Source organism: Rattus norvegicus, chromosome 4 (genome assembly GCF_036323735.1).
Source record: "Rattus norvegicus strain BN/NHsdMcwi chromosome 4, GRCr8, whole genome shotgun sequence".
Classification (NCBI taxonomy): Eukaryota; Metazoa; Chordata; class Mammalia; order Rodentia; family Muridae; genus Rattus; species Rattus norvegicus.
Window position 1 is genome coordinate 178697067 of NC_086022.1, and position 14115 is coordinate 178711181.

General features: G+C 43.3%; 1 protein-coding gene across 11 annotated transcripts in view; it reads right to left on the reverse strand.

Moving 5' to 3' along the window:
- Sox5 (SRY-box transcription factor 5) overlaps positions 1-14115 on the reverse strand; it is a 955415-nt gene that overhangs the window by 184795 nt on the left and 756505 nt on the right. For all 11 annotated transcript variants that reach the window (NM_001415822.1, NM_001415823.1, NM_001271267.2 and 8 more), the window contains 2 exons: positions 10000-10172; positions 4782-4850 (listed from right to left, as the gene is read on the reverse strand). In NM_001415822.1, the coding sequence (NP_001402751.1) occupies positions 4782-4850; positions 10000-10172 (242 nt within the window). The remainder of the gene's footprint in view (positions 1-4781; positions 4851-9999; positions 10173-14115) is intronic.

The window sequence follows — 14115 nt, forward strand, 5'->3', positions numbered from 1 at the left end:
TAGCTCTTGAAGTGACTTCTACCTCCACGTGTCATCTAGTCACCTATGCACATATTGTCTGGTCACGGGATTTGTACTTCTAACACTACAATATTAGCTGGAACTCGAGGGGTTAATGCATTCCCTTCTCAGGCTGAAATGCAACCTTAATGGCCTGCTGTTTATTCTTGGCATTTCCAGTCTCCCAAAGAGACAAGGTTACCTTGTAATCTCTTTGTGCTCCTGGATGTGTGGGGGGTCTTATTGAGGGAGTAAAATGATTCTGACTTACCACACTCAGAGAAAGAAATCACAAATCAGCAGGCCAGCCAAGCGCGATTATGTCACTGCTAACGTTATTATATTTTCAATACGGTGCTTCAGTAGGTTTCTTTCTGCATAATAATTTATCAAGAATTACCCAAATTCTAATGAGCTCAGAGAACTTTGGCTCCAATAAAATGAAGCCTTTATCGCAAATTGGTTGAACCCAGGACTGCAACTTAATCATTCAATTGTGCCTAAGTGAAGTTGCATTTTGACTTTGTAAGCTTAAGTTTCTGGGGGTTGGGGGTAGCATTTTCCATGTTGGGTCATTAAGCCTTAAATGGTAGAATATTGGTAGGATAAAAGCGAATAGGGTCAAAATTTAGGATGCTTGAAAGTAGCCACTGTCCCCAGTTCTCAGACACTGGAAAAAAACAAACCTTAAGTGTTTCAGATCACAAATGTGATCATGAGGGATGGGTCCAATATGAACCTTCTAGGAGAATCTCTTGAAGTTCTAAGATCCCATGAATTTGGAACATTGTATGATCAATTTTGGGGATGATCCCCACATAGATTGTGTATATGTATATGTGTGTGTACATGTGTTTGTATATATATATTCCTTTATAATGCAGGTATGTAGATATGTGCCTCTCTACATGTGGATATATATTTATATATATTTATATATACATTTATACATACGCACACACACACACACATATATATATGTATATATATGCCATGGGTATGTGAATATGTATGTTTATGTATATACATATTTATGTATGTATATGACTGTGTACATATATGCATGCATATATGTCTTTCTGTATGTGTATCTATACATGTGTATGTTTTTCTTTGTATATATGAATATGTCTGTGTGCATGTGTAGGCATACATGTACATGGGTGTGATTATGTATGTATGTGTGTGACTGTGTGTGTATATAGGTATCTCTGTGTGAGTGTTATATGTATATACACATGTGTGTACGAATCTCTGTGTATATATGTATGTCTCTGTGTGCACACATGTATATGAGTATGTATATGAGTGCATATTTGTGGGAGTGCTCATTTATATGTGGAAGAGTTTGCATGTGTGTGTTCCTAGAAATCGGTAAGTGGCTAGAAATAATAATTAGATCATCCAGCCCTGGAAATACTAGAACTCATTTTTCCCCCTACTGATTTAGCTCATAAGCAATTTCCTTCAGAGAAAGGTAGCCCTACTCAGGTACCATGATTCCCACTTTACAGATGAGAGAAAAAGAACCTCAGAGGACAAAAGCCAGTGCCTCAGGGGCCATGGATCTAACAAAGCTCAGCAGTGTGAAGGGTGCTGTAAGGGCAGGTCAGTCAGAGCACTTCTCCTCAGAGAACCATTGGAGGGGCAACCTAAGGCCAGAGTCTCTTCCTGTGGTGCAGAGTGGAACTCTCACTACCCAGTGGGAACATCAGAGGAACAGGGTGCTTCATTCCCTCCCACAGAGCCCTGGGCAGAGTCAATGAGCCAGAGCTGTGACTCATCCTGCTTGCTTACCTTATGGGTCAAAAATGGTAGCAGCGAGTTATAAATGACTAATTCTCTTCCCAAGAAGAGAACACAGTGAACAATGGTATAAAAGTTGGTCTGAACAGATGAGTAAATTATGTGATTCTCTTAAGGTTTAAACATAATGTCCTGCATGAGAACACGAGAAAAATGCACCTGAAAAGTTGCAGGTTATCTTAAAATGTCAAAGGACCTCACCACTTGATCACTGTTGGATTAACACCGTTTACTACCAAGAAAATGAGGTCCTACCCAGTGCTATTAAAAACGGGCAAACATTGATAAACTAAGGCAACCTCTAATCACCTCCCCCAAAGCTACAGATATTCTATCTCCTCAGATGTTCTAGCAAGGAAAGAAAGGCACATCTCTGGGGACAGTGATTTGTTGTCATAGAAAAGATGAGTGGAGGTCACTTAGTTTCCTGTCCATACAGTGACCCAGGTCAAGATGGACTGCCAGCCTTGGTTTATTATGTGGAACAGAGTTACATCCACATCAGATGGGAGTGAGACTTACTGTAAAAAGGAAATCAGGAAATACGCTATAAAAAGTTATTACTGTAGAAAGTTCAAGTGGAGGAAAAAAGGAAAAGCCAGGAACAACACAAGACTCTAAAGCAAAACAAAACACAAACAAACCTGGGAAGATAGCCCTTTCTGTAATCTTTGTGAATGCCATTTTCTTTATTATTGTGCACTAAGAGCTAAATACAACAGGTGGAAACACACGCTGTCAATTTTTTTTAAGACTAAGAGGTCTTAGGAGATATTGCTGCTGTGTAGAAAAAAGAAGGCTGACTCTTCCACGGTCCCAGCACCACTTCTCATAGAGACCTGGATATGTTCTCGAGGGAAGATAGAAAGTTCTCGTGTTATGACAAATGCTTTGTTTACAGAGATCATTGTTTGTGATCAAAACATAACAGAAGCCTTTAACTCTTCTCTTAACCTCAAGGAGTCATGTGAATCACCCTGTCAGAAGAAGTTAACCCCACCAAACCTCTACCAAGAAATATACAAAAAGAATGGTCAATCCAATTAAAATTATGAATTTCAGAACAAATGTTGCTTTTAAGAGCCAAAGACATTTCATAAAGAATTGATACTCAGAAATTTAAGGAAACCAGTTCACGTGCGAATCTGCGTTGGGGGTTTTCCATCAGAATAATAAGCAATTCCAGAGCCAAACTTATCTTCGTTCTGTTCATGAGGGTCAAGAAGATAAAATTCATAGGTCAAGAGTGATTTTAATGTGGGTATTTGAGCATAGAGGTAAAAATTCATTCATTTCCTTCAGCTGAAAGAAATGTTTCAAGTGGGGGAAAAGATGCCGAAATTAACCTCACCTTCAGAGAATCACACTAAAGACATAGGTGAACACTGAGAAATAGCATCATTTTGTCCTGTAACATGCCAGCCAGGGCTGTGGGAAGCTCTCTAGCTGCAAGTCTTCAAACAAACCCGTCGAGTTCCTTGAGTACAACTGTCCAACCTAGGGTGAATGGCAAACGCCTCGAGTGCCTTTAGTATTTGAAGTTACAACAAAGAGTTTCGGGGGCAGCTTAATTGTGGCCAAGACAACTGCACAGCTCAGTGTTCCGTGATGTGGTAACTGGAGCACATTGCTTCGTGAGGTTGGACGCAACAACAATGGCACAATACAACCCAGAAGGCGCAGTGGGCATGAGTAACCCCCGGTGGAATGTACATCTCTACACTGTGCAGCAACACAAGGAGACTGAGATCAGAATAATAGATAACTGTTTTCAGATAGCAAGTGCGATTTAGGCTATGGCAGTTCCTGCCTAGGGTGGACCCTGAAAGGCTAAACACTAGCCTGAGCGTTCTAGGACAGAGAGTAGCTGACCCCACCAGGTGAAAGGGAAGAAACGTAGTTCTCAAATAATTCAAAGCCTCCTTGGTAACTGAATGAAATCGGTTTTGCATCTGCTTCTATAATGTTTACAATATAAAATACCACACCCTCAAGAGAAAAGTTCGAGAGAATGATGAATTCCTTCCCAGAGAAGAAAAAAATAATTTAATCCTGGACCCAACTGTTGCATCCAGGCAGATAGATATACTCCAAGAAGCTAGAAGTACATGTACTGGTCCATGCTCTAGATCCTTGGATAGTAGATTTTAAATGCTCGGCAGATGCCCTACATTTTGACCCTATGGGGAAGGTGATGGTTGTTACCTCTTTAATGTTTGAGATGAGGTCTTATGTATCCTAAGCAACCCTGGTACTCCTGGGCGCCTAGCCTCCACCTTGGGTGATGGGATCGCACCTCACTGGACTCCAGTACTAGACTTTTCATGATGGTATCATTTACTCTCCAAATCTCTAAGACAGAAGTGCTACCAGAAAAGGCAGTTCAAAGTGCACAAAGTTCATGTCTCTAGCGATTATTAGAAGTCTGATGATTAATTTCATCACTCACTACCATGGCAGGCACCTTCCTTATTAATGTCCGTTAACATTGTGGACATAGAATAAAAATGGACTTGGTTTCCCCAGGCAATACCACCATAAGATCTGCCACAACGCACTGTTCCTTGAGCCTTCTCTCTGCCCCACTAGGATTACGATCTGATGTCAACAGAACCTCTGAGTTTCTAACCAAACCCAGTGCAGCTTTCTGCTGGGTCCTTGCACCTACCCGACTAGGAATGTTTGCAGATTCATCTTCCAACACTAAAGCATAAATCAGTGAAATAGATAGCATTCCACGATGAGCCCTCCTAGGCATGAGGTAGAAATTGCTGGCAGCTTCCTTAGAGAGAGGCTGCCAGACAACGTCTGGTCGTCTGTGACAGAGCCACCACTTGAAATTTGTACCACACAGACAACATAGAGAGAATTGGGCCAGAAATGACTTCCAGCTTGGGGGTCACCACCATTAAATTATGTTAGCCTAAGGAACGACGGACTGTAAGTGGGAGGACGCTGAAACGCTGATCTCTGACCTGGATCTGTTGCTGGAGCAAGTTGATTTTGTGTTGTTGCTGCAGAAGCTGCTGCTGTTGCCTTGCGATCTGTGGAGAGACAGAGAGCAGTGACAACACAGTGGGACCCGGGGTAGGGAGGACCAACCTTCTGCCCATCGCAGCCAGATCTGACATCAGCTGAAAGATGAAACCACCCTTCCAGGAGCCAGGTTGTCAAGCAAGTCATCAGTCGGTCTCGGCAACCACTTACACCTTGTTTAAAGCCTACCCGGGGCCTCATCTTAGTGAGATGTGCAAGGGTTTCAACTACTATTCTCCACAGAGATGTAGCAACAACACTGTCAATCATTCTGTAAAAGAAAGCCTTTTGCCAAAAAAGAGGGGTGGCTGGGAAAAAGTTCAGGGAACCACAAGGCATCAAAGATACTAGCATCCTCAATGAGGTTCTGGGCTGTTTGGTGTAGAGTAAATAATACCCTGATTTTGGCCCCCGGCACACGTTTCTTAAGCAGCAGTCCTTCACACCCTCTTGTCACCTGCACACTCTAATATCACCTCTATTTCTCCTGTTCAGAGTGTGTCATCCACACCCTTTCAATCCAATTAGAAGTCCACCCTCCACCACTTTTGGTCTTGAATTTTCCCTCCTGGCTCTATCACTCAACAACTCCCTTCTTTTGATTCTGCACCATAATGGTATGTGTCAGTCTTCAAAGATTCAAGGTAAATGTCTTCCCGCCTTGTCCACTTTCACACGTGTGCCAAATGCATCTGTGCTCATTCCCATGGCCGGCACTTGTGTTTCAAGCGTCAGACACATCTATCCAGGCACATACTCAGCATGTACTTGAGGATGCTTCAATTTCAACAGCCCTAACGTTAATGGAGATTCAGAATTGCGTATGGTTGCCTTGGGGATTTTCCAACTGAGGCAAGAGCAGTCCCTTCCCACCTACTTGCATTCAGCCTCTCCTGTGTGAACTCAGCATTATGAACACCGCAAGCTACGACCCCATGGGACTCTGTGTTTATTTGTTTAGCAACTTCCTATTTGTAGGAGGTACCTAAGAATGCAGGGAAGGTAGGCCGTGTGTGTGTTTTGTGCATGTCTGCCAAGATGAGTGTGTATTTGCAAAGACCAAGAGGCATATAGATGGTTTCAAGTACCGTGGTATTTACAGGAAACTCAAGAAAAGTAGCCTCAGACCTCTAGACAACTCTACACCATAGTCTTCCAAGGAAGATGGGGTTCTCCTATTGTTTTTTTTATTACACAACTATTTCCTTTAACTTCTGTATTAGAATGTTGAGGGTAAAAGGTAAAAGGAAGGGGTGGGTCTCCATGACTACAGAGCAGACTGCCATTCCTCTCATGGCTACAGAACACATATGCTATCTCACAGCCCTCATTGCTACTGCATAGAAAAGAGCATTTATCCCATTCTGAAGACAGGTAAGAAGAAAAGTGGGGTTTCGTCTGCTTGTTTCCTTGTTTGAAGAATATTACTCCTTTGCTGAGGTTTGATTGTCTCTTATAGAGCTTCACCTTATTTGACCCCTATTCCCTTCTGGAGATACCTCAAGAGCATGTCCATAACCAGGCCAAGTCAACCCCTCCCTCCCGGCTCCTGTTTTAAGCCAGAATCTCAGCTAGATGGATGCAACGGCCTCTTATTCATTGTTCTTTGGCTTCTGCTCTTTCTTCTCCCGGGCTATCATAAGCTAGTGTCCATAGACAGACTTTTTAAAGACAGCACGTCATGCTATTCATCCTTTGAAAACCCTTCTGCCCCACTCAAGCGTACAAGGCAGAGGCCACATCACGACTGCCAGCCCATGTAATCTGCTCTTCTGCTTTCCCTGTCATCTCTTCCTGTGCTCTGTCACCCTTCGCCGGAGCTCTCTCCTAACTTTCTGTTCAGCACACTGAGCCTGCTGTAATGTCTCTCTCACAGCTATTCCTGTATTTGAGCATTTGCTGCAGCCTCCTTTTGGGACCCCTTGGCTGGGTGGCTGTGTGGTTTGCTCCCTTACCTCTTAGGGGACACTGTCCATGTACTATGTGGGTGATGCTTTCCCTAAGGCTTTAGCAGAGCGTGACTTCGCATCTTGAATGTCACTTGCAGTCTCCTGCTTTGTACTTCCCAACCCTCATCAAAATGTCCAGTAGCTCACTGGGGTGGGGAGGGATCGTGACCTTCAAAACTTCTAACAACTAAATCAGAACCTGATTGATACGGATCTGTTGAACAGATAGCCGTGGACTAAAGCTCAGAGTCCGGTGGGAAGGCTGATGTGACGGGTAAACATATGTCAATGTTTGTCAGGTCTGTAACAATTAGTACACACAGAGGGATGACATCCTAGGCTGGGTGGCAACTCCACGGTAAGTAATATGGTCAGAATAAAGGAGTTCTCAAGCCTGGGAAAGTTGACTGCATCTCTGTCTCTGTCTCTGTCTGTCTGTCTGTATGCCTGTCTCTCTCTCTCTCTGTCTCTCTGTGTCTCTCTCTCTATTCTCTCCATATATATACATATATATATGCATATATATATGTATATATATGTATAATATATAAAATCTTTTTCTCTTTGTGTTGGATATATATATATATATGTATACACACACACACACACACACACACACACACACACACACACACACATATATATATTTCTCTTTGTGTGGGAAAGGGGTAAAACAACCTTGGATGTTGTTATCTTTTTGGAAACTGGGTCTTACTTAGTTTTGGAGCTTGCCAAGTATATTAGGCCCACTAACCATTTGACCTTAAGGAACCACTTGTCTCAGCACTGGGCTCACAAGCATGTGTCACCACACCTGGCTTTCTTAAGAGAGTCCTCAAAGACTGAAGGCAGCCTCACAGGAAGGGGTCAAGCAGTTTACAGACTGAGCTGACTCCAGAGCACCTTCCCCAGATCTTACAGAAGAGCATCTATGCATGTACAGTTGGGTTGCTTATGCCGGTTCCAGACAGATGACCAGACTGGGAGAGCATCCTGGGTACTAGAAGCCTGACCTGTACCTGTCCCGAGGGCACTCAAGGCTGTGGAGGTAGCATCACCAGTATCTATACCATAGGAAAGTACTTCTGGAAAACCTCAGTGTTACTTTAAAAGGTTCCAAAAGAATGCCAGAAGATATTGAGAAAGGAAAACATTATAGAATCCACTGGTGACACTCATAGATGAGCAAGAAGGTATGACAGAATGATCAAAAAAAACCCTCTATTCTAAAGAGCAAGCTGCCCTCAGGCCCTCCCGAAGCAAGCTGGAGACCTCTGCAAGATGAGCCATTCAGTTGATCCATGGGGTGACATGGCTGATGGTATAGGAAACTCAAGGACAAACATGGGCTATTACTGCCACAGGAAGTTGTCAGAACTTTTCATAGGGCATCCAATAATAGCATGACTAGATCTTAAAGGGAAGTGATAAGGCATTTCATTGATAATTAAAATAGAATGGACCAGCACTGGGGCAGGTGAGCCAAGTGGGTTAAGGACACAGGACAGTCTGGGCTACACAGTGAGGCATATCGAAATAGTAGTGATGATGATGATGACGACGATGATGATTATAGAAGTAGAAAAATAATGAAAAAGAAAACATAAATAAAAACATTAACATCCCACTGACCAAAAAAAAAATGAAAAAAGAAAAAAGAAAAAGAAAACATCAGCAACAACCAAAACAAAATTAAACAATACAAACACCAAAACATTTCTCATGAAGCAGCAAAAGTCCAGGTGAAGAAGGTAAATGTGTGGAGAACGTCCCGCACCATTCAAACCACATTGCCTGGATGTTACTCACTTCTAAGCTTCTGTTCCCATCTCTACCCAGGGTAATGCTGATTAGCTCCTTCCCCCTCCTGCTCCGTAAACCCCATGGCCGTAATTCTCCACCCAGAGCTTCCCGTTCTGTGTTTCTCGTCATTATCCACACTGTCTGGTTTGCAGTCTCCTTCACAGGTAAATATGAAACTTCTTGCAGGTAGCTTTGTGACTCCCCATTAGAAACCTGCTTCCCCATTCGAAACCCATCGACTTCTTCAAATATACCTGCCGCCATTGTTAGCCGTTCCTTTTCACGATGTTCCTGCTCTCAGTGTTTTCCAAATTCTCCACCGTTTGTTCATTCTTTCTACCATCATACTGCAACATATGGATTCATTCTGTGGGTTTTGTGGACTTAACAGAGCTATCCGGTGCCATGCTGAGGACTGCCATGCCTCACTACCTCCCATCTCTCTGTGACCCCTGCCTACCTCTCTCTTCCCTACAAATCTCTTTCTCGTGTTTACATCCATCCATCTTTGTTTTGTGACCCAAAGATTCCAGCCAGAACCATCTGTGTAACTATGAGCTTGGAGCTGCCTATTAGATGCAGGTCGGCTCAACAGAGGATACACAGGGGAAGATACTGACTCCCCATCCCCCAGACCCTATCAACAGTACAGCAGTAAGAGTTTGTGCACCAGCGGCCCCTCACGCATCCCTGTGTGATTGTTCAGAGGAGCCAGTGCAGGTAACCACAGTTGGGTTAATGTCACCGTCACAGGGGTTATGTCAATCACAGAGGAGGATGTTTCACATGCTTCTTTTCTGTGATTGTCCTAACCCACTCGTAAAACTATAATTAAAGGTTAGAAATTGTTTTGTATGCAATGTTTAGGGACTAAAAGTATTTGATGCCAGTGGCTTTTGTTTGTTTGGGCTGCCATTGCTGGATATTTTTTTGCAGTTATCTGTGCATTCATACTCAGATATCCTTGGAGGAGTGTACTAAATCTAAAATGATAATTTTGTATATGACTTAAACATCTTGGGCCCATGTCCTTAAGATCATTGTGTATACTGTGTTCTGTGTTCCTGGGCTTTGAGTGGAACCCAGTCTAAGAATCTAGAAGGCATATTTTCCATGGATGTCATGCTAGTGCTAAAGAAGTTTGGGTTTGGGAGCATTTCAGACATTTCAGTTCATGCTTTCCCAGGTAGGATGGTCAACCCAGCCCACTTCTACAGTTCTACCAAAGTAGTTATACAGTTTCTGTGATCTCGGGTGGGAGGGTGTATTTGCTTGTTCTCCTCCTTTTCCTTTACTTCCTAGGGACTGGGTAGGGAGGCATAGTCGGCATCTTTCTCTACTGAGAACAGTATTTACCAGAACAAGCCACAGCTGGCTGAGGATGACCCGGTCCCCGGTCTCTCACCTGCTCCTGCTGCTGCTTGGCCAACTCCATCTGCTGGCGCTGTTTCTCTATCTGAGACGCAGCCAACTTCTTCTGCTCATCATGGGCAGCCAGGAGTTGCTCCCGTAGACTGGTCAGCTGATTGATCATACCCATGAGCTGCCGCTCCTTCTCAGCGAGGCTCTCAGGAGTCCCTGAGAGGAACACAACAGTAAGACACATAGGAGAGAAGTGAGGAGGCAGCCGTGTTTCCATGAAAATGGTTCTGCTACAGAAGGAAGTAGATCAACTACCTCATGAGTCCTGATTGGTAGTGCTCGCATGCCTAACTTTGTTTAGATTTTCCTTCAATGAGGAGAAGCAACTGCTACTTATATCAGTGATACCAGAAGGAGGCTGAGGAGATGAATCAGTTACTGAAGCGCTTACTCTGCAAGCCCAAGCACCTGAGTTTGATCCTCAGCTCCTACCCAAAATGTCTGCACAGGAATCAAAGCTTACGGGAGATGGAGACAGGATGACCCTGGGTGCTTTCTGAACAACAAACCTAGCCAGTCAGAAGGCTCCAGGCTCACAATGAGGTGCTGAAAGTAGGGTGAGAAATAGGTGAGATCCAGGGAGAGAAGATGAGGTGGTAAGAGGAGGAAAGGGAGTGGGAAAGATATCCATCCACTGAGGTCAACCTCTGCTGTCTATAGGGGTAAGCACACCCATGTCCATGTGCCAACTCAAATGTATGTGCATACATGCACACACAAAGACACACATGTGCACAGGCATGCATAGGCACGCACATACATACATGCACATGCAAACGTAATGGATGCCAGAATGAACAGACATTCCAACATTTTTACAATACATCTATAGCTCTTGTATCTTTTGTGAGTAAATTGCAAATCGCTGCGTGAGTGTGTTAGATTCTGAGGTTCTAGGATGGACCTGCAGGAGATGAAAAGGTGTCCGAGTCAGAGTTCTTGCCTTTTAGTTTTCCTTATAACTAGACAGGCAAGACCATACCTGGGAAAATTCACAGCCAGATTATGGTGAGATCAAGGCATGGCCAAGAATAGGATCTGCCTTTCAGTTCTCAAAGAGAGCTCTGCTGTATCACTCATGTGTCTGTGTATGTTTATATGCACACGAATGCTGGCACCCCAGGAACCAGAAGATAGCCGTGGCTCTCATGGGGTTCGAGAGCTGATGATGCAGGTGACAGAACTGAACTGTGATTTTTTTTCTGCAAGAGCACCAGTACTCATAACCACTGAGCCACCTCTCTGAGCCTTCCTCTACTTATAAATCAACCAGAAAGATAAGCATGAGAAACTCTGTTAATACAGGGGAAAGACCTTGGCTCCCATCCTGTGGTCCAGTGAGAGCACACACAGTAATGGGTTTATTCCTGGGCACCACAACCAAGGAGGGAGTTCTAAAACACAGTCAACGATGTCTCAGATCAGCTTCTCATTTTCAAAGCCAGAGTAGAGTCAACAAAGCAAACATCCAAGTCTGAGGGTACAGCAGGTTCCCATTGAGGGATAAAGTGAGGTTGGCGGATGAGAATCATACATGAATCCAGAAGCCTACAAGTCATAACTGCCATTTAAAGGGAGTGCATGATCCACAATGTTTACAATGCCTGCACATTTTAAGTCAGGCTCAATACTTCCCCGGCAGTCCAACCAAGTGTGCTGCAGACTGCGACAGAAGTGAGACTAGCTGAATTGTTCTTCTAGAACTCACCAGAGAGATACATCCTCTATGGTAAGGTGCTAGGTAAGAGTAGGGCAGGTCGAGCTCCTTAATTTCATTTTTCACTTCAAACAGAAGACAAAGCGCTGTTCTAATGACACATTTGCCACCTGTATACAAAATTAGAAAGAGCCACTCTACCTCAGTCACCCTTGCCAGTCAACTGGATCCCTTTTTATGAAGAAAAAAGTCTGTTTTTAAAAGGGAAAAATAGCTATAGTGAGTGGCTTATTTTCAGTTCTTCATTTGGAAAAGAGACAAATTTTTTAAAAATAAAATACAGTTTCCACCACATTCCTAAGGAACACACAGAAAGTGATTTGGTGTAGACGGACAGAAGGTAAGAATCGCTGTTCAGTTTCTATCGCCTACATCATCAGCTCACAAACTCCATGTCTCCATCTCTGTCTCTCTGTCTCTGTGTCTGTATCTCTCTCTCTCTCTTCCTCTCTCTCTCTCTCTCTCTCTCTCTCTCTCTGTGTGTGTGTGTGTGTGTGTGTGTTCATACACAGAAGCAAAGGCTAACCTTGCATACCATTCTGATGGACTGAATAAGTGAACCTAGTCCATAGAAATTCAGGGGTGGTCAGATAGTCCCAGGGATCCTTCTGTCTCCATAGTCCCAGTGCTGTTACCCCTGACTTTTTCTGTGGGCATCCGAACTCAGCTATCTTCTTATCCTTATTTGTAATATTTCTTATTATGAACACTTGGCTTTGTTTAGCACAGTTGGTTACTAAATCATGAATGACAATTAAGTTAATAAATCTCAGTGGAGGCATAATATTATTGCATATTGTGTAAAGGTTATCCTTGAATTTTTCAGATGCCGATTATCGTGACACCGTATCTGGCTGCAGTTGTTATTGTGAGAATCCTGTCTCGATGCTGTGACCATTTCTCCCCAGTTATTCCCTGATTAGTCAATAAAGAGGTTCATTGGCCAATGACTGAGCAGGGGAGGGAATATGGCTGGACCTCCTCCCAGCTAGGGAGGGGCAAGGAGAGAGAGGAAGTGAGAATTCACCACAGGGAGTGAGTCCAAGGGACTCCATGAGAGAACACCTGGAGCCCAGAGAGCCAGATCAGTACTAAAATGCAAGGATTATGGGGACTTTAACTGGGAGGTAGCCAGATGATTTTGGAGGATTAAAATATAGTGATACTGCTCAGTTGTTGTACCCTTAAAGCTTGTTAAGTAAATATAAGAGTCTTGTCTCAGTTATCCAGGAGCTAGCTGGGTTGAGAAAAACTGTAACAAACACTTACTAAAAAGCCACTAACAGCTCAGAAACTTGTGTTCCATCACAACTGAGGGACCTTACAAAGCTCTGAGACTATTCTATCTCAGTATTAAATAGTCTAAATATACCCAGAGAGTTTACGTTCATGGAAGTATTCATTTGACATCAAGATGCTGTACCATCATTAAAGCCCCAAATTGTGAACAGTCCAAGGCACATATATAGCCTTTAGTCAATAGTCATTATTACATCTAAGAATGTTCATTACTTCTAAGAGACCCCACATACAAAAATACATGCCGAGAAATACAGATCCAGATAAACATTTTAAGTGTAAAAACCATAAATTATCTAAAAAGCAAGTCAGGATAATGAAATAGTCACGGGGCATCTAAACTGGGGAGCACTGCTGTTTTGAAGAATGATGACATGGGATTTCCTCACGGTAGTTGCTCCCATGAAGGGTTGGATGGAATGAAGCATTTGTTAACACTGATGTCATCACATGCATCTCACATCACCACAGGGGAGAAGACCGAGGGGTAGCTGATCCACACGTCTTTAGTGACTATTTTAGGTGATGAGACTATATGCTATCTTTATCTTGCCTTCATGTGTACAAACTTGCTAAGATTCCTATAGTCATTATTTATATTTTCAGAAAATGTCTCTCACCTAAATAAGCAGCAGTATAAGACAGGCACCACAGAGGCACAAGTCCCCAAGCCGATACGACACAGGGGTAAGCAGAAGTACAGTATTTGGTAGGGAATGTCAAAAGGAATGCTAGTCTGGCTTTCCATAGAGGAAAGATTAGCAAACTTCTTAGACTGTCACTGAGCTATGTAGATAAAATATATTTCGTGTTTAAAATAAAAAGTGTGATTTTTACATTTGATTCTAATTTTGTGAACCTTGAGCCTACTCCAGAGTGCCTTCTCCCAAGGACTAAAGATGGAATCCGGGTCCTGGGGCACATACACTCACATTCTTCCAGGGAGCCACACTGTTCCAACGAGGCCCTCGCTACTCCTCCAGTTCCCCGGGGAAGTACCCTGCACCTACTCCCTGTGTGCCCAGGTCATCACAGAGTCTTCGAGACTCCATTGTACCCTGAGCTCCTCATGGAAACATCAGT